General features: G+C 31.6%; 1 protein-coding gene across 1 annotated transcript; it reads left to right on the forward strand.

Moving 5' to 3' along the window:
- Nucleotides 1–10850: 10850 nt before the first annotated feature.
- LOC134696818 (uncharacterized) lies at nt 10851–17401 on the forward strand. Its single transcript, XM_063558773.1, has 5 exons — nt 10851–10960; nt 11422–11513; nt 13280–13352; nt 13781–14423; nt 15573–17401. The coding sequence occupies exons 2-5, from the start codon at nt 11423–11425 to the stop codon at nt 15780–15782; spliced, it is 1017 nt and encodes a 338-aa protein (XP_063414843.1). The 5' UTR covers nt 10851–10960; nt 11422; the 3' UTR covers nt 15783–17401.
- The last annotated feature ends 2425 nt before the right edge of the window (nt 17402–19826 follow it).

The raw sequence follows: 19826 nt of genomic DNA on the forward strand, positions 1-19826 counted from the left end.
GGTAAAAAGAAAGACCTATTTTTTTAAACTCGCGTATTTCTTATCTAGTATATTCGAAAGGCCTTGTTATTTAAGTAAAACAGGATGTTGCAATTTTCAATAAATGTTATTTAGAATTTAATACCTCTGACCAAGTTTGATATTATTAATGAGTTTGGCCTTAAGCAGAGGTTATAATTTATACTTCACCGCAATTTTATTGCTTTCTTTAATTGTATTCCTTTTTGATATAAATTATGTATAATATATTTTTTTATCCTAAATTATGATAATAGATATATTTCTAATATAAGGTTAAACAATTCATTGATTTTGTTCGCTGTTGTTATATATGTAAGTTAAAAAGAAATTTATTTACAGTTAAAAAAGTAGAAGTTATTTGGTCCAGTATGGTTCAGCCGGTCGAGTATTTTTCAGACCTTTGGTTAAGTATGGTTCATACTGAAAAAATAGGTCGAGTACAGGTAGAGAATGGGTTAAGACTGTTTCAGACTGGTGGAGTAATAGTTCAGACTATTTTCAGTGGCAAAGATAATGGTCGAGTACGATTTAGTACAGTCGAGTATGGTTCAGACTGGGGTCGAGTAATGTCAAGTTAAAGTCAGACAAATTCAGACTGGTCGAGTAAAAATCAGTAAAGTCGAGTACACATATAATGAGACTTTTACTGGTTTGAAATGTTTATTATTTGTAAATATTAGTTCAATGCATGTTAAAGCTTGATCGGAACAATAAGAATTTTGGACCCAAGATAAAGTTTACCTCAATCAGATTTTGCACTGCGGTTTGGTAATTTAGTTTCGTAATGGGCCATCGTTTTGGATGTTTTATCATATTATATTGTAAAGAGACATAATTTTGAAAGCGCAAATGGTTTTCAAAGAAGAACTGCATACATCGACATTATAATTCGAACGCGTGACATGAATTTAGAGTTCTTTTCATGTACCAGCATAAGATTAGTCCCGCTACTGATTGGCTGTTAATTTCTAAGGGGTTTTCATGTCATTAGCTAGTACTTCGGTACTGATTTATGACAAATGTTTCTAAAATTCTCCTTTGATAGAATAGATTTTATATAAAAAAAAATTCCTCAGACGAAGTTGCCTTCAAATGGAGCTTTTCTTTTTATATCCCTTCTGGTCATACACGAAAAAAGACAACAGTAGTATACCGCTGTTCAAAAGTATAAAATTGTGTAAGAGAAAACTGACCTTGGCTTCAAACTAAAACCAAAGGAAACACATCAACTATGAGAGGAAAACAACGAAACAACACAAACACTGAACTGCAACAAAAACAAACCGCCAACATACTTAGAAACAGACTAACATTCCGTATGTATTCACCCTTTGCTTGAAAGTAAAGTTTTCAGACGCATAAAATTATGAAATGTATTTTTTTTTTTTCATAAGTTTTACAGTTATCATTAGTTATTGGTTGAAAACCACGATGTGTTTGTGTCTTAACTTATTAATGAGTTTTTGGCAGTCTAGTATCTCTCTATGCTGAAACTAGTAAGATCTGGAAAAATACCAACTGTGATCTATTCCTGATTATAATATTTTTACAGTGTAGATTCGCATGTTGGGAGTCCTTATTAGACTTTATCTTCTTTATAAGTTCATTTTTTAACCTCAGTTTACACCTTATATTTCTTAGTTAGTGGGAAAAGTATTATGACAATAATGGTATAAATGTTAGAATTATCTTAAAAAATGTAATGTACATTTAGTTTTCTATGTTTTGTCTTCTGTACTATTATTTGTCTGTTTGTCTTTTTATTTTTAGCCATGGCGTTGTCAGTTTATTTTCAATCTATAAATTTGTCTGTTCCTCTGATATCTTTCGTCCCTTTTTTTTTAATTTATATTTGCCATGTCCAAATCAACTTTGAAAAATTTCCGTGGTGTAAATGACTGGCATCCCTTTAAAACACGACATAAAAAACAATTCAAAACGGTTTTCTTTAAACTAGTTATTTATGTTTTGCAATCATGTTTTTTGTTATTTAAGTAGTAGTAGCATCAGAACATCATGTGTTATAGTTGTGTTCCCTATACAAAAGGCTTCATAGAAACCGAAGAAAAATTAAATAAAGTGCCCATAGAAATATGTTTCTTATAAAAAATAAATGTTATACTATAAACAATGCGAAAGAAATAAAATAGAAACACATAATTTACACGTTTTTATCTAATACATATTCGAACGTTAGAAACAGGATTTTAGAAATGAAAATCATACATAAAAGCGTTAGCAATTATAAACTAAGACTGATAAATTATGATTAAAAGCATTCCGATTTGATAGAAAAGGGTTGTTTTTAATGTTTTTAAATTTAGATTATATATCAAATCAAGGTTAATAACTGCGTAATCCGTAACACCCGATCCAGAAAATTTTGTGTTGTAATAAATCGAAATGGACGACTATTTTTCAGAGTGGATGAATTAAATTACCACCTGTTAAAGAATATGAATGACAAAAATCGCATCTGGTAGATGTTTCGTAAGGTGATATATTTAAAAATAAAATAATCAATTGTCCAACATAATTTTATTAAAAATCATTGATTCAATTTTACATTCTTCATGTCCTATTATGTTATCGATTGACTATAATTTCAAAATATGAATTGTATATTTATGCGGAAATGATATTACATTAAAGTTTGTATTATATTACATTTATAGGCAGACTTAAGCCATGATATCACGACAATATTGGTCTGAATGTATCACATGCTAGACATTATGAACAAATAAGCTCGGATAGTAGTTTGTTGAATGTAATGAAAGATCATAATTTCACAAATTTAAAGAAAGTCAATATACTTAATTGTTGAAGTAATAAATATCTAAATAATTTGTAACCTTGAACATCTGCAATTTCGAAAACAAGTATACAACTTTTGAGAAACAATGATATAAAGATGAAAAGCATCCGAACTTTTAAAATAATTACAATAAGAAATAAATCACAGAAAATGGCAACCAACTATTTTTAGGCAAAGGTTCTTTCTTCTGTTATTCATTGGTTTATTTGATATGTTTTAAGAGTAATCGAAAGAACAAAAATCATATGGAGACACTGAGTTATAAACTTTTGGAAAAAGTAAGATAGCAATACCTCCAATTAAGTTCAATACGGAAAGAACTTTATCAAATGGCTAAATAAAACGCTTAAATACATCAAACGAAGGAAACAACTGTCCTGTTTCTGATCTATAAAACGGTTAGTGGATAAAACCTGGTTTTATAGATAGTAAAACCTTTCCTTCGTCTAGTTAAAGTCAAATTCGTCTAGTGAACCCTCTCTTTTGTATGACAGTCGCGTAGAATTTCGATATATTGACAGCAATGTGTGTGAGAAATCAAACAGACATATAATAGGTAAACTTGTCAAAAATTAGAGTTCATCAGTCTATTTAGTATTGTGATATGGTTTAATTCTTAACTACGCATTGTAATGGTGCTGATTATAACATGTACTGGTTTGTATTGATAAATAGACAATAATAGTGCATTGACTTGACATATCAACGATATAAAGATGAGGCTTAGAAACGGGGAAATGAGAGACTCTGCCAAGCTTTTTCCCCGTTTCGGGTCGAATCCTCATATCGTTGATATGTCAAGTCAATGCACTATTATTGTCTTTATACTTCAATCTATAAAAAAACAAAACATTTTTAATTTTTGTTTAATGTGTTAATTTCATTATTTGATTTAAATATTGGGTAACTTCCCCGTTTTATAAAAAGTCCTTATATCCTGCAGGCGGAGAAATATACAACACGATGAAATGTACATTACCTGTTGAAATTCGCAATCGATGGAGAACGAGTTTGTTTGAGAACGAACTAAAATATCAACAATAAGCCTAAAACATATACTGATTTATACCAAAAATATTAACAAGTGAAATATGTTTTTTTTAATTGCAAAATAAATATGTTTGAGCCGTTGTACGCGTTGAAAACAAGAACAGGTTGAATAGGTCGTATGAATAATTTATTATAATTTCGGCAATTTCTATTCAAATATTCATGAGGAAAAGTGATATCTGGTCAGTGACTGTACATGACATAGAAATATACGGTCAACGCATTTTTACTGCTCAATTAGAACGAGTGCAGAATAAATATACATCTTCTCCTTTTGGAATGGTATATGATGTATCCCTATCTTTAGATTACACATGTATAGTCATTTGAGGAGGTGATTGCAACAAATTAACATCATTTAATTGTAAACTTTTATTTTGCAATATTTTTTATGCAAAATAAACAGTTGAAATTCCAATTTGGAATTCGTTTTATCATTTCGCTAATGCTCTAAAATTACTGGTTTGCCATTTTTTTAATTTTTCAGTTAATTCGCTTTGTGAACAAACCCATGCTTTAAATCTAATAAAACTTGTTTGCACATGCGTATATTGACTACTGCAGAATAATGAATTTTATCAAATTGGTATGCATTTAATGTTTTTCATTAACTTAAAAACATTTCCAAACTCTTAAATGATGCACATGTTGTTACTTTTTCATTTATAATGACTGCGTTCCGAAAATGACATATTTTACCTAGATACGACAACCGTTCATGTTGGCTGTTCAAACTCCTCCCTCTGCCTGAAAATTCACAGTGCAAGTCGGCTGCTCACAAACAAAAAGGGAGGTTTATGAAAGAGCCTACACAAACGATCTACAATATACACATCGGACATAGAAATTACTTTGATTGTCCTAATCAGAATCGAAATGATTGATGCAAGCTATACTTTATTGTAGTTTTAACATGGGTATGAGTTATATTCGTGTTATTTTAGCCCCCACTATCGCTCGGGCAAAAATAATATCGAATATAATGCCCATCCATGTTAAAACTACAATAAAGTATAGCTAGCATTCATTATTTTTTAATTCAGAAATAACCTTCATCTGAAAATTTTATCACCGAAAGACAATTAGACAGGATTGTAATTTTTATCTATCCATGTTAGGTCTACTTTGCATAAATGAAATACAGTCTTATTTTTTTAATATAAAAAAATGTAAGTAATTTACTCTGATGATTATTCAAATATACAACTTCGTTTACATGTTGTGCATTAAAGAAGCGGAAGGTACCTAGCATACAATCAAAACTCGTCAACAGATATAAGTTGAATGTTCTATGGTATTAAGGGAAAGACGACGAATGAAACAAAAACATTCGAAACAATATATATAGAAACCTAAGGATTTGGCTAAACGAATCTGAATTAAAAAATTGAGCGGAGGGATCCGAAGTGCTCACGTATGTGGAAAAGTTTAGAGAGATATTTTGATTTGTTTTAGGTTATTACTAAAAAAAAAGTGTTTTTTTCATGGGAAACTGACCTTATAACCTCACAAATATAAAAAAAAAATATAACAAAAATACTGAACTTGAAGGTACTTTGTCCATAAAATTAAAGATGACAAAAATCAATTGTTATCAATTAACAGGACAAGTGAAAAACTACTACCATATTCCTGATTTTGTTTAGGCATTTCCCAAATATAATAACAGGTTGAATTTGGTTTTATGGTTAGCTAAACATCCCGCTTGTTTGACAGAAAATGTAAAACGAATCTTATAATTTTAAAATTCATGAGTTTTTTTTTACTGTAGACACTGTATCTTAATAAAACGCATACTTGAATGAACATATCACATCATTCTGAACTATTTTAAAATACCCGACTACATGTAAAGGGAAATAACTGGGAAAAGTAATATAAATTGAATGTAGAGTAAATTGATCAAATACTGATAGTTTAAATCGCATTTTTGTATATTCATAGAAAATCAAAATAAAATTGTCGTTAAAATAAAAAAGTTAAGACTAGAAAAATGGAAATCATTTGATCGTTTGTGTTCATAAAGGCCACAAATGAGTAACAAAAATTCTTTCTTTATAATTATGAATATGCAAGGATAATAGAAAAGTTTCGCCAAAATCATTACATTTATAGAGACTAAAAAGTTTGGTCTTAACAAACTTGCAAGGTCATATTAATGATTAAATATATTTTAATGTAAAAAATATAATTGCCTATGTGAAAATATATTACAAAACAATAACAAAACAAGTCTACTTGCACACGCTGAAATGTCTCGCCTTCTTCTTTACTAATCATAGATATTATGTTGATAGACCAAATATAAAGCTTTATTACAACTGTCACATGAACTCAACATTAACCAAGAAAACAAAACATTGACCAATGGACAATGAAAATGGGGTCAAGGTCAGATGAACCATGCCAGACTGACATTTACAGCTAACAATTCTTCAATACAACAAATATAGTTGACTTATTGCTTATAGATTCAGAAAAAATCGACCAAGACACAAAAACTTAACATTGAGCAATAAGCCGTGAAAATGAGGCCAAGGTAAAATAAAACCTGCTTAACAGACATATAGATCATAAAATATTTCCATACACCAAATATAGTTGACCTAATGCATAAAGTATTAGAAAAATAGACCAAAACTCAAAAACTTTACTTTGACCACTGAACCATGAAAATGAGGTTAAGGTCAGATGACAACTGTCACCTTAACATGTACACCTTACAATCATTCCATATATCAAATATAGAAGACCTATTGCATATAGTATAAGAAAAACAGATCAAAACACAAAAACTTATCTATAACCACTGAACCATGAAAACGAGGTCAATGTCAGTTGACACCTGTCTGCTAGGCATGTACACCTTACAATCATTTCATACACCAAATATAGTAGACCTATTGCAGAAAGTGTAAGAAAAACAGACCAAAACACAAAAACTTATCTATAACCACTGAACCATGAAAATGAGGTCAAAGTCAGTTGACACCTGCCAGTTGGACATGTACACCTTATGGTCCTTCCATACACCGAATATACTAGACCTATTGCTTATAGTATCTGAGATATGGACTTGACCACCAAAAATTAACCTTGTTCACTGATCCATGAATTGAGGTCGAGGTCAAGTAAAAACTGTCTGACGGGCATGATGACCTTGCAAGGTACGCACATACCAAATATAGTTATCCAATTACTTATAATAAGAGAGAATTTAACATTACAAAAAATCTTTTTTTTTTCTTTCAAGTAGTCACTGAACCATGAAAATGAGGTCAAGGACATTGGACATGTGACTGACGGAAACTTCGTAACCTGAGGCACCTATATACAAAGTATGAAGCATCCAGGTCTTCTGCCTTCTAAAATATAAAGCAAAAACGTACAAAAGATAAATAAACGGAAAGTCCCTAATCAAATGGTAAAATCAAATGATAAAACACATCAAAAGAGTGGACAACAACTGTCATATTTCTGACTTAGTACAGGCATTTTCAAAAGTAGAAAATGGTGGATTGAACCTGGTTTTATAGCACTTAACCTCTCACGTGAATGACCGTTGCATCAAATTAAATTATATTGACTACGATGCGAGAACAAAATATCACAAATAGGGGTACAAAAGCAACACGAATCCTACAAAAAGTGAGTTAGATGAGTTACACGTCGTGTGCTCTTTATCACCTATACTTTTTGTTTGTTGTCGTTCCTTTTAATTTATTGTTGTTGGGTCTTCTCGAAAGAAAAAAATGCTTATGTAATAACCTTGATAAAAAAAAATAAACAAAAGTGAGCAAAATTTTTTTTTTATAGCAACATGTAAATGAAAAACCCGATGACATATTGATAATAAATCTACATTATAGTAATCTATTATCATTGATATGGTCATATTTATAAATTAACTGTTTAAGCTGGGGTCACACATTCACGATTTTTACTACCGTTCTTGACAGGACCATTCCCGATTAAAATTTATTAAAAGTCTGATCAAGATCCTGTGAATCGTGGATGGAAATTCAAACTTAAATTAAAATTTGTAAAAAAAATAATTTGATCACGACAACAATCAGATAGTGTTCAGGAAGCACCGATATTTAACCGTTTCTAAGCGAATAAGTCCCGATAATCCCGTTCTGAATCCGCTTCTAATCCGATTTGTATTTTTCGCCAGGTAAAATTCGACCGAGTCTGTCACGACTGCGTCCCGACTCTACCGAATGTAATCCGACTGAGATCAGACAGTGACCAGACAGTGAACCGACGCTGACGGAAGTTATTTGTTCGAAAACTGTCGGCATATTCGGGATGATCAGGTACTGTCGGAACGTAATCCTATCACGATCCGCTCTATCGCATTGCAAACGGCTTTGTCTGGTCTCAGTCGTATTGTATTCTGTAGTTGTCGGGACTCTGACGTGTGTATCATTGACGAATTTCGTATTAATAACGGGACTGTTTCGGAACGGTTTCGGCAAAAAACGGTTCGCAATCGACAAGATCTGGATGCAATCTGGACTCAATCGGCAGAAAAACAGCTATGAAAAATTACTCCGGATCATTCCCGTTCCACAGGACACCGTCCAGAATACACAAGACACTGTTCGGAATTCGATCCGATACATCAGAATCTGTCACGACATAGCCACGATTGTAATCCGATTAGACAAAATCGGCTGAGTTGCCCCGAATTTTACGGGACGCACCTAACTTTCGGGATGCTTTGCCGAACTATTCGGACCCTTCCCGATCCGTAGGAATCTGTTACGAACTAAAACGAATGCGTTCAGACATTGATAGGACATTCCAGATAATTGAGGATACCAATCCGACTTTTTCACTTTTCATATCGTATTGCTGTCTGATCTCAAACGGGAGCAATAATCGGCAATGTGTGAACCCCGCATAACAAAACATTCGAATTTTTGAAATACTAAGGCTTTTCTACCTCATAAATTTCGCGACCGGTTGACATTTTTTCAAAATGTTTATTTAAGTACCTTGTGTTATATTAAGGTATATAGGATTTTTTTCTGAGACAAGTGCCTGTGGACAACAGAAGTGTGTTGTTGTCAGAATTACAACATCTCATCCAAAGGGAACTAGTAGGTCAACACCCTTAGCCATGGTGGTCTATTGACATTAAATCTTGGGCATGTTAAAGCTTATAATTAAATGGTAAAACCTCCAAAAATTACAATATTAAGACCACCATCAACATCTTCTTGAAATTACGTGTATATGTAGATATAGAGAAATGTGGTATGAGTGCCTTCTTGATGAGACAACTCTGCATCAAAATAACAATTTATAAAAGTAAACCATTATAGGTCAATGTACGGCCTTCAATACGGAGCCTTGGCTAACACAAGGGCCCCCAAATTACTAATGTAAAACCATTCAAACAGGAAAACCAACGGTCTAATATATATATAAAAAAAAAAGAGAAACGAGAAACACGTATAAATAACATAAACAAACGACAACTACTGTACATCAGATTCCTGACTAAGGACAGGTGCAAACATTTGCAGCTGGATTAAACGTTTTAATGGTACCAAACCTTCTCCCTTTTCTGAAACAATAGTATAACATCACAACATAGAAAAACACATGATAAAATATCAATTGGAAGGCTTAACTAATAAAAAACGTAAATTAACACAATGAACATGCATATCAAAATTTTGGTATAGCGTCACTGTATAGGTCACTTTTGTAGCCGAAACGCGCGTCTGGCGTAAATACTAAATTTAGTCCTGGTATCTATGATGAGTTAATATATTTCGTATACTGTTGTTACTTAATATAAATAAAAAAAACATGTGGCATGATTGGAAATGAGACAACTCTCCACAAAAGACCAAATGACAAAAAAAATAACAACTATAGGTCACCGTTGAGCCTTCAACAATGAGCAAAGCCAATACCGCATAGTACTCAAGCAAGAAAGAAACACGTAAAAGGATCATGAATAGAACAATACAAATATAAATTTCTTGCAGGTTCTTAGATACCATCTCGCACATTAAAATCACATCTTGCAGAAATGCACCTTATGTGATAACGATCCTCTTAAAAATTTAAACTTTTCCTTGCTATCCGAAATAAAAAAATTGTGGAACTTATTTTATCGGAATCTTTCGAAGTTGGCAATATTTGTAATCTACAGGTTTCTTTACATAAATCTCTGAAACGTTGTTGCCCACACAGCTAGCTGTGTTCGCTTAAAGGATCATCGTTAAAAAACATAAATGTATTTAAATAAAAGTTAACTTATTCTAAAAGTTGAAAGGACATGAAATTTCCGAATGGAAAGTTTGGCATGCACAAAATTTAATAACAGGTATGTACATATTATATAACACGAAGCAGTCATAGTTAGTATGTTGGCCAATATGTAGATTTGATATCAATAGCAGTGTTTTTTAAATAACATCTATGACCAGTTGGTACTGCATTTAATTAGTGTCTCATAACAGTCCTGAACAATACATATAAACTAAATATTAGAAAAAAGATACAGCAATTTTTAGTGTTTGGTACAGGTTGGTTGTCACTGTGAACCACAGTTTAAAATATTTACCCCTTGGGGAAAAAGACACTCTATGTCAGAAAACACTGTCAAACATCCACCTATACTACCCCCCCCCCCCTTTTTTCATACTATCCACACTGATATGTGTCCACACTTGTTGGCCTGTGGTTCAACGTCAAATAACGTCACAATGCACGAACTTTATATTATATAATATTCTTACGCCATACTTTTGTAGATCACTTTATTTCACAAAGCATCTTGAATTTAAATAAAATCGAAACTGGTAAATAATAAGAAAAAAGAAACAGTTCTTTATCTTATGTGTTAATAAATCATATTTATTTTTTTTCCCATGCATTATTTTATTCCTGCGCGAAGAGTAAACGTCATGTTACGTCATAGAAGGTAACCCTCATTCAGCCGCCGGATCTACGAGAACGTGGAAGAACCATAAGAATTGAATCTGATTTGTTATCTTATTGTCGAAAATTGCCGCAGAGGATCTTTGAAAGCTTCACTGTTTCCATGTAAGTAACACATTTCATTTACGTGTGTTCCTATAAGTCATCAAGATTGATATCCAGTCTATGTTTACAAATGTATTGTTATTTGTTTGTGTTGCTGACAATGCTGTTAAAATAAAACTGAAGGACCTTGCTTTAAAATTGCTAAGTAAACTATTTAAATATCTTTTATCAGCATCATACAAGTATAATATTTGTAAGAAATGGATGAAATGCTCCCCTACCGACCAACTAACTTTCCCTGCAGTCCAAATATTTTATTATTATTGTAATCATGCTGTTTCCATTCTGAGCGTGAGAGTCGACTATAGTGTTTTCACTTTTGATTTTAATTTATCCATCATTGAAGGCGATACGGAAGGCGTCAAAGCAAAAGCAAAATTAATATGGACGTTATGATTGCTTGGACTTCTTAGCTGATCAAAATATATCACAAAAAGCATTTTAATCTTATTTTGTTTCAGAATGTTACCTTCTCTAGCCCCAGTGCGCAAATCTTGGAATTCATCACCTAAGAGTAAAAGTGTAGCTGACACGACCCTTGCTCAGGAAAATGGTGAGTAAATTGTCAGTCTTAACCTTATCAAATGGATGATTATCAATCGAGACTAGTATAACTTTTTTGTTACTACACAAGTAACAGTTAAAATGACTCGAGGCATAGTCACTTTTTATATAGATTTTAAATATGAAGGGGGTAGGAGGGGTCCTGATCTTGAAATCCAGGAAATCCCTTAATCCCGAGCTTAATAATACGAAAACCTGAGGTCCATAAATTGGAAAAAAAGAAAACCCCAGATCCTGAAAGTGTCAATCCCTAAATCCCGAGCTTCAACAATCCTAGAGTCCTGATAAAGGTCCTATCCCCCCTCAAATATATTGAAGATATATTTCATATTTCATATTTGAAGATATATTTTCATGTTTCATATTTGATGTAGTCAACCAATCATTAAAGTATGAGCATCAATTTAAAGATTTAAACAAAACAAAACAATCAAAGTATAAAAGGAAAGGAGTTTTGATTTTATTTGTGTGTTGCAATGATTGAATTGAATAATGGATTTTTAAATAAATAATGCATAATGATTTGCAGAAATTTCAGATCAGGGGAGATAATGCTGTACTAACTACTATAATGTAAAAAGACTTTCATCATGATTTTGAAATAGCATTAAAAAACCAAAACAAAAATCAAAGTATAAAAGGAAAGGAGTTTTGATGTGTGTGTTGCAATGAATTGAATGATGTATAATAGTTTTTTAAATAATGCAGAAAGATTTGCCGAAATTTCAGCTCGGGGGAGATAAAGCTGTAAAAGACTTTTATAATGTTTTTGATATAGGCTTTGAAATAGCATTTAAAAACAAAACTATAATTGAAAAGTTAAAAAGATACCAGTAATATAATATACAATATTCATTAAGTCAACATTTTTGTTTTATGCTGTTATCAATTTGTACAATTCCAGCAAAGGGGAGATAATTCAGTGTTCAATGTAAGGTATTTTATATGTTTTCTATTTGATGTTGCATGTTTGTCTTTATTTACCAATATTTCAATTAACTTAACTCAGTTTGTTCTCTCTTTATGCTTCCTCCATCTTAATTTTATTGATGCACTGCACAGTTTTCAATGGGTAGTGGTTGTTTCTGTGTCATTTATAGTTGCTATTTTATACTCTTTTTATATTTTTATGTATATATAAACTTTTAAAACTTTTTTATGTATATATAAAAAAAAAGCTTTTTTTCACTCATCTTGCCTAATCAGTTATTTCACATTTTTGGAACATACTGTTATTAAGTAGATTATACAGATTTAAAAAAAAAAGAAATAGTTATTTGGATGGAGAGTTGTCTCATTGGCACTCGAACCACATCATCTTACTTTATATATTTCATATTTTTTTTCAATACTTTGTGTTTGAAATTTGCACTATTTGCTTGTTATAATTTTTAATACCTATATACTTGTCATAAAAAAATTAAAAGTGTTCACCTTTATAACAGGACTGTAATTTCTTTAAGATGATACTTTTTAAAGTTGTTTATTTCAAGATGCATAATTTTATCATATTTTTAAAGTTTTGTTTGTGAATAAATTAAGTGAACACAGCCCTCTACAAGCAATATGAAAATATGAAGAAGAAAAAAACACTTTACCCTACAATTTCTTTCATTCTTACAGACACTGCACTTGTAGGAGAACATAATTTCATCATCTTTTCAAAGTTTCTTTTGTGAACAAATTAACAGTTCATTGCACTTGGAGTTTTCTTTTATTCTTAAATCATTTTTTTTACAGAGATTATTATTTCAGGAACTGCATTTAGTACTCCTGTAGCTCTTGATACAACTGCACATGCCCATGAACTCAAAAAGAAGGATAAAGAGTAAGTGAGGTTTGCGAAAAAAAAACCCAACATATGTGTAATGGTATAATTTTAAAATTAAAAGGTAACAAATTTTACTTACCAATTAACAGCAATAAGATGTTCTTAAGATTTTGTCTCCTTATCAATACATTCTGACAGTACATGTATTTGTATAGGCTCACATTGCTACACTCCCAGCATCAAACTTATATTAGTCAATGGAAGCTCAAGACTTGAGTATGCCTCAGAATAAAATAAAATTTCACAAACACATAATTTTCAGGTGCGAAATGAAATTATTGAAGATATCTCAAAAACTGAAAATAATAGTTTATTTAAAAACAGGTAAATTGAGGAAATTACCTAGGTAAAAAAAGGATGTTGTTCATTAGAAATACTGTTTTATTTTAATTTTATAACTGATTACAACTACTTTTATTTAATAGATTACTGAATATTTTGAAGAAGCATAAACCTGAAGATGCTGATATTGATAAAATCAAAATCAATAAGGAACTGGATGATGCTATAAACGGTCTCCAGGCTAACATTGAAAATGATATTGACAGTTTAAAAGCACATAAGGAAATGAACCTATGTCTGATAAATAATATCAAGAAAGAACACACAGTTCTCATAGATGAGAAGTACTACATCGAGAAACAGCTGGAATTGGCTAGTAGAAGTTGCAGTGGGCAGAACAAACGTAGGAGCAAAGAGGTTGACGGACTGATCATTGCATATGATAAATTGGATCAGAAGGAGAGAAGCGCAAGAAGGCGCATTGCTATTTTGAAAGCTGAGCTTTCCCTCATAATCTTAAAGCTAGATGTGTCAAATTCTAAGGAGGAAAAGCCTATTGTTCCTCCTCTTGATCTGTCAAAACTTGGTGAGGGCAAAGTTTTGCCACCATTCAAGAATGCACCAAAAGCACCAAAAAAAGGAATGAACAGAAATTCTTTAGCGAAGGAAAACCATACTGATATCAGCACTGGTAACAAGAGGAGAATGAAGGATCAGGAACCAAAAAATAAAACTGGTTCACTAAATGGTGTAAGGAACCAGCCTGACAAGAAGACTGTCAGACAGGTAAGATAAAATATAATGTTGACTGATCTCGTTGAAAAAAGGGACAAGGTAATATCACCTGATAAGGGGATTGTCAAATAGGTAAGATAAAATACAATGTTGACTGATGCCATTGATAAAAGTGACCTATTATCACCTGATAAGAGGACTGTCAGACAGGTTAGATAAAATAAAATGTTGACTGATGCCAATAATCAAAGGGACAATAAGGTAATATCACCTGATGAGTGGACTGTCAGACAGGTACGATAAAATAAAATGTTGACTGATGCCAATAATAAAAGGGACAATAAGGTAATATCACCTGATAAGAGGACTGTCAGACAGGTAAGATAAAATATAATGTTGACTGATGCCAATAATAAAAGGGACAATTAGGTAATATCACCTGATAAGAGGACTGTCAGACAGGTAAGATAAAATATAATGTTGACTGATGCCAATAATAAAAGGTACAATAAGGTAATATCCCCTGATAAGAGGACTGTCAGACAGGTACGATAAAATATAATGTTGACTGATGCCAATAATTAAAGGGACAATAAGGTAATATCACCTGATAAGTGGACGGTCAGACAGGTAAGATAAAATACAATGTTGACTGATGCCATTAATAAAAGTGACAAAGAGGTAATATCACCTGATAAGATGACTGTCAGACAGGTAAGATAAAATACAATGTTGATTGATGCCATTAATAAAAGTGTCAAAGAGGTAATATCACCTGATAAGAGGACTGTCAGACAGGTTAGATAAAATAAAATGTTGACTGATGCCAATAATTAAAGGGACAAAAAGAGGTAATATCACCTGATAAGAGGACTGTCAGACAGGTAAGATAAAATAAAATGTTGACTGATGCCAATAATTAAAGGTACAATAAGGTAATATCACCTGATAAGAGGACTATTGGACAGGTAAGATGAAATATATTATTCATACATGTAATTGTTTATACATATTTATAGTTAATCAATATTTAATTGGTTGAGACTATCCCAAGTGTCATTGAAAAAGTTTTTATTTTCCTCTGAAATGTTGTATTAAGGAAATGAAAAACTGTCTTCTAAAACAAAATACCAATGGCAATAAATGGCATCCAAGCAAGCTTCTTATTATAATCACATTAACTGTTTACCATTTTTTTAGGTTATATACAAGAATAAGCCAGTACTAACAAGGACAGATGAGGGCACACAATTAAAGGTTCTGATCAAGCTCCCTGATATTGTCAAAGGTTCTCAAATGATGGATAAATCCAAGATCCTACCAAAGCAATCTTGTGAATCCAGAAAAAATGCACCAAGGCGTGCAGCTAGGAAACCTACTAACCAGCAGAGACCAACATTTTGTTTTTAGATCACGTCTACTCCCATTTTTCTCATGCTCAGATCTATAGAATGATTTATGTATATATATATATTTTGGTGAAGTTTATGATTTGATATTGTCAATATATATTTATATCTCAGGGAATCAAATTTACAATATTTAAATGTATTTATATCCTGCTCTTTTAAACATAGCAGTATTTTTATGCTATGGTGTACTATCTTAGCTTTTGATTTTTTCTTTAAATTAAAATATTTTATAAAATATACAAGATTTATCTGCTCTGAAATTTTCGGATGAATCAGACAACCCGTTGTTGGGTTGCAGACCCTGAATTGTTAGTTTTAAGGAAACTTTATAAAATATAATATCCTGAACACTTATTAATATAAGTCAGATTGGTTGATCTTTTCCTTAATGCCAAACTATTTATTTGACCTTCTATACTGAACTCTAGATTATTGCAAATCAGAAATTAAAAAAAAAAAAAAAAATCTCATTTCAAAATCTCATTACCAGAACTTTATTTTTTTTTGTTCAATCTGTTTAGATTACAGATCCAGTGTCAATGCTTTGCTTACAAGAATATGACAATACTTGGTTCTTTTCTATGTTTTGGTAATTATAACATTCGCTAATGATTTCTGCCTCCAAATTTTTGAAAGTGTGCATTATCATAATGACAAACCAAAAGATCACAAAAGGTCTTTAAAACAGAAATTAGAGCAGAGCATTTTCAGATCATTGTAAGCAAAACATGTACATCTGTATTTTAATCACATTATATAAACAATCATCTGACAGTCTTCTTTTTTTTAGTCTACATTTTGTTAAGTTAAATTTAATTTTGACATTTTTTGCATGTTACTACATGTAGTAAAGTTTGAAATGATAAAATCCCACTATAGTCTATAGATGTGTTTATAGTACCGGTAGTATTTTGATCTGACACTGTGTTTTAAATACATTTGAATTTGGTTAAGTTGAAAGAGTTCTGTATTGCATCGGTTCATTGAGTCTATGTATGGGCCTGCCCTTCTGGCAAAAGTAGGTCACTGGGATCTAACTTTTATTCATGTTAAAATCTGAATAGGTTCAATTTAAATCCAAAAATAAGTTTATATCTTTCATACTGTTTTTAGTGGGGGAGAAAAGGGGCTTTCATAATTTTTCTCATTTTTTTTTAATATACTGGTGAAAACTGCATTACTCTAAAAACTATTGATCTTAAATTAAATTTTACCAAAACAGCACAGAATTTAAATTGTGCATCAGTACTACATGATTTGGAGACGGGGTGCGACCTCTTTTTTGCAAGATAAAGTTGTAAGTCTTTTGATTGCATGATGAAGTCGCAAGTCACTGGCGTGTATGGAATAAGACCGTAAACTTGACCTGCTACAAATCAGATAGATACCATTTGGTTTGGGCTTAAAAAAAATCTTTTTAAATGGTAGGGGTTAGATCTGGAATTGGTCTGGGATTTTAAATTTTCTTTTTTAAGTGTGAGGGTGTGTTCCGGTATTTTGGTCTGGGATTCAAAAAAAATCTATTTGAGCGAGAGTAATGTAGTTTATGCATCATTTTGTATTTGTAAATTCAGATCTGTAATTTGTTTTATAGAAATTTAGCAAATTTACACTATTTTATTCATATTTTTCCTTTTATTAAAACTGTTTTAACTTTTTATTCAAATTTCCAATATAACCTTCATTCCATATTATTTGTATTTCTTTGTACTGGAGAGAAGTGCAACTATATTCTTTGGTTAATTACTTTTTTTCTTATTTTTTCAAGGGAATAAACTTATTGTTTGTTATAAAGTTGACATTGCTATTGATTAAGCTGCATTTTTAGTAATGCAAATCATAATCTGAAATGGATTCTCTAATTACTTTTTTCTAATCTTAAACTTATTTTTTTGTTTGTATGTGATAATAACAATTAGATAAAAATTATTGGCAGGTTACCCATTTTTTTTTTTATGTACTTTTCTAGATTTTTTTATACCTCATTTGCTGAATACTCTGTGCCATAGCGCAAATTTATGTAAATAATATGATGAATAAAATTATTCAAAAGAAATATAGTCTGTTTTAATCCAAAATAGATGAGGGAGCAATTTAATCCAACAGATACAGATATGAATAACAGGAATAAATGTCAATGAGACAGACAACCTAATACAAATATTATCAAAAGAGATATTAAGCAACGAACGACCTGCAATCTTTAATGATATTAGGGTTCATTCGAGACACAAAAAAAAACCCCAACCTAACCACTATAACTTTAGTTTACTTTACATTGACCAATGAGCCATGAAAACAAGGTCAGTTATATGATATCTTGTAGAAAGACATATACAACTTACAATCATAACATATACACCAAATATACTAGTAGTTGGCGTCTTGCTTATAGTATCTGAGAAACAGACTAGACCAGGAAACCGAACGAACGATCAAAAAGAAGTCACGAACACTACCAGAAAAATATGTAAACCAGACAATCCTCCCATGCTCTAAATATAGTATCGGAGGTTAAGGCTAAACTACGGTAAAATAGAGGCGTAAGATATATAAGGGATAATCCAACTCGCAAGTCGAAAACGAACTGACAAATAGATGGCAAAAAAAGACAAACAAGTACAACAGTATACTAAACTTAGATCGAACATTATGAACCCCACTAAAAACGGGGAGGATCAAAACATTTATCTATGAACCATGAAAATAAGAACATGTACGCTGTACAATTATCCCACCAAATAAAGTTGACCTGCTTATAGTACCTGAGAAATAGTTATAATAGCGCTAGTATGAACACTACATTCAAACTCTTTGGATTGTGATTATATATCTAACTCTGTGAAGGTTTCTGAAAAGAATGAAAGAAGTAAAAGAACAGAACTTCAAAAAAAATAAAATTGAACTTATTATACCTTGTAGGGTCAAAGATCCAAAATCCAAATACAGGGTTTGATTCAGCTTATATAAAAGCAACAGTAGTATACACTAAGGGTTGAGATCTCACAAACATGTTTAACCCCGCCGCATTTTTGCGCCTGTCCCAAGTCAGGAGCCTCTGGCCTTTGTTAGTCTTGTATTATTTAAATTTTAGTTTCTTGTGTACAATTTGGAAATTAGTATGGCGTTCATTATCACTGAACTAGTATATATTTGTTTAGGGGCCAGCTGAAGGACGCCTCCGGGTGCGGGAATTTCTCGCTACATTGAAGACCTGTTGGTGACCTTCTGCTGTTGTGTTTTTTTTATTTTGGTCGGGTTGTTGTCTCTTTGACACATTCCCCATTTCCATTCTCAATTTTATTACTGTTTACAAAGTCGATTGAGTGAACAAATCCGGGTTACACCTTAAACCGTGGGAAACGCATCAACTATCAGAGAAAATCAACAAAACAACAGACCACTGAAGTGCAACAGAAACAAACGACAATGCAACAAATAGAAACCAACTTCTACATTACAACTGCCTTATTCACGACTTGTATCCAAGTTCACTTTTTTCATCACTGGACAATATTAGTTAACTTAAAGAGTTCGCCTCATAGATAAATAAATATATATATATATATATTCAGCGTTCTGAAATATTAACTTACCCAGACTAACATTCAAACTTACAACGAAATTATTCAAAATTTAGGGGAAAAAACACAATTTCAAAAGAATTATACATCATTAATGCAATGTATTTGAAAAATAACACCGAATGTCAACGGTGCAATATTCAACAGTCAACATTTTTATGGCATATTTGATAGATTTTTCATATTTATAAAGCTTTAATATCAGCGTCTGAAATGACTAAATCAGTTCAAATCTTTCACACAGACTAATCGACTAAAATAGACACTTTTAAAAGTTTTTAAAAAGTGTACAAAATCTTTCACCAGATAAACCTGAAATTTTTGGTCGTTGTTAGTTTTGTATTTTTTTATAAATTTAAGTTCATTTATATGTTTTGAAGTTTAGTATGACGTCCATTTGCATTGAACTTACTTACACATTTTTATTTAAGGGTGCTAGAATTTTTCGCTGCCTTGAA

This window comes from Mytilus trossulus, chromosome 14, assembly GCF_036588685.1.
Source record: "Mytilus trossulus isolate FHL-02 chromosome 14, PNRI_Mtr1.1.1.hap1, whole genome shotgun sequence".
NCBI lineage: Eukaryota > Metazoa > Mollusca > Bivalvia > Mytilida > Mytilidae > Mytilus > Mytilus trossulus.

Excerpts from the sequence above, each read along its gene's own strand:
- LOC134696818 (XM_063558773.1), top strand. The coding sequence starts at position 11,423 with ATGTTACCTTCTCTAGCCCCAGTGCGCAAATCTTGGAATTCATCACCT. Across the intron at positions 13,353-13,780 it reads CTCAAAAAGAAGGATAAAGA|ATTACTGAATATTTTGAAGA; the intron begins GTAAGTGAGGTT and ends TTTATTTAATAG. Across the intron at positions 14,424-15,572 it reads ACAAGAAGACTGTCAGACAG|GTTATATACAAGAATAAGCC; the intron begins GTAAGATAAAAT and ends CCATTTTTTTAG.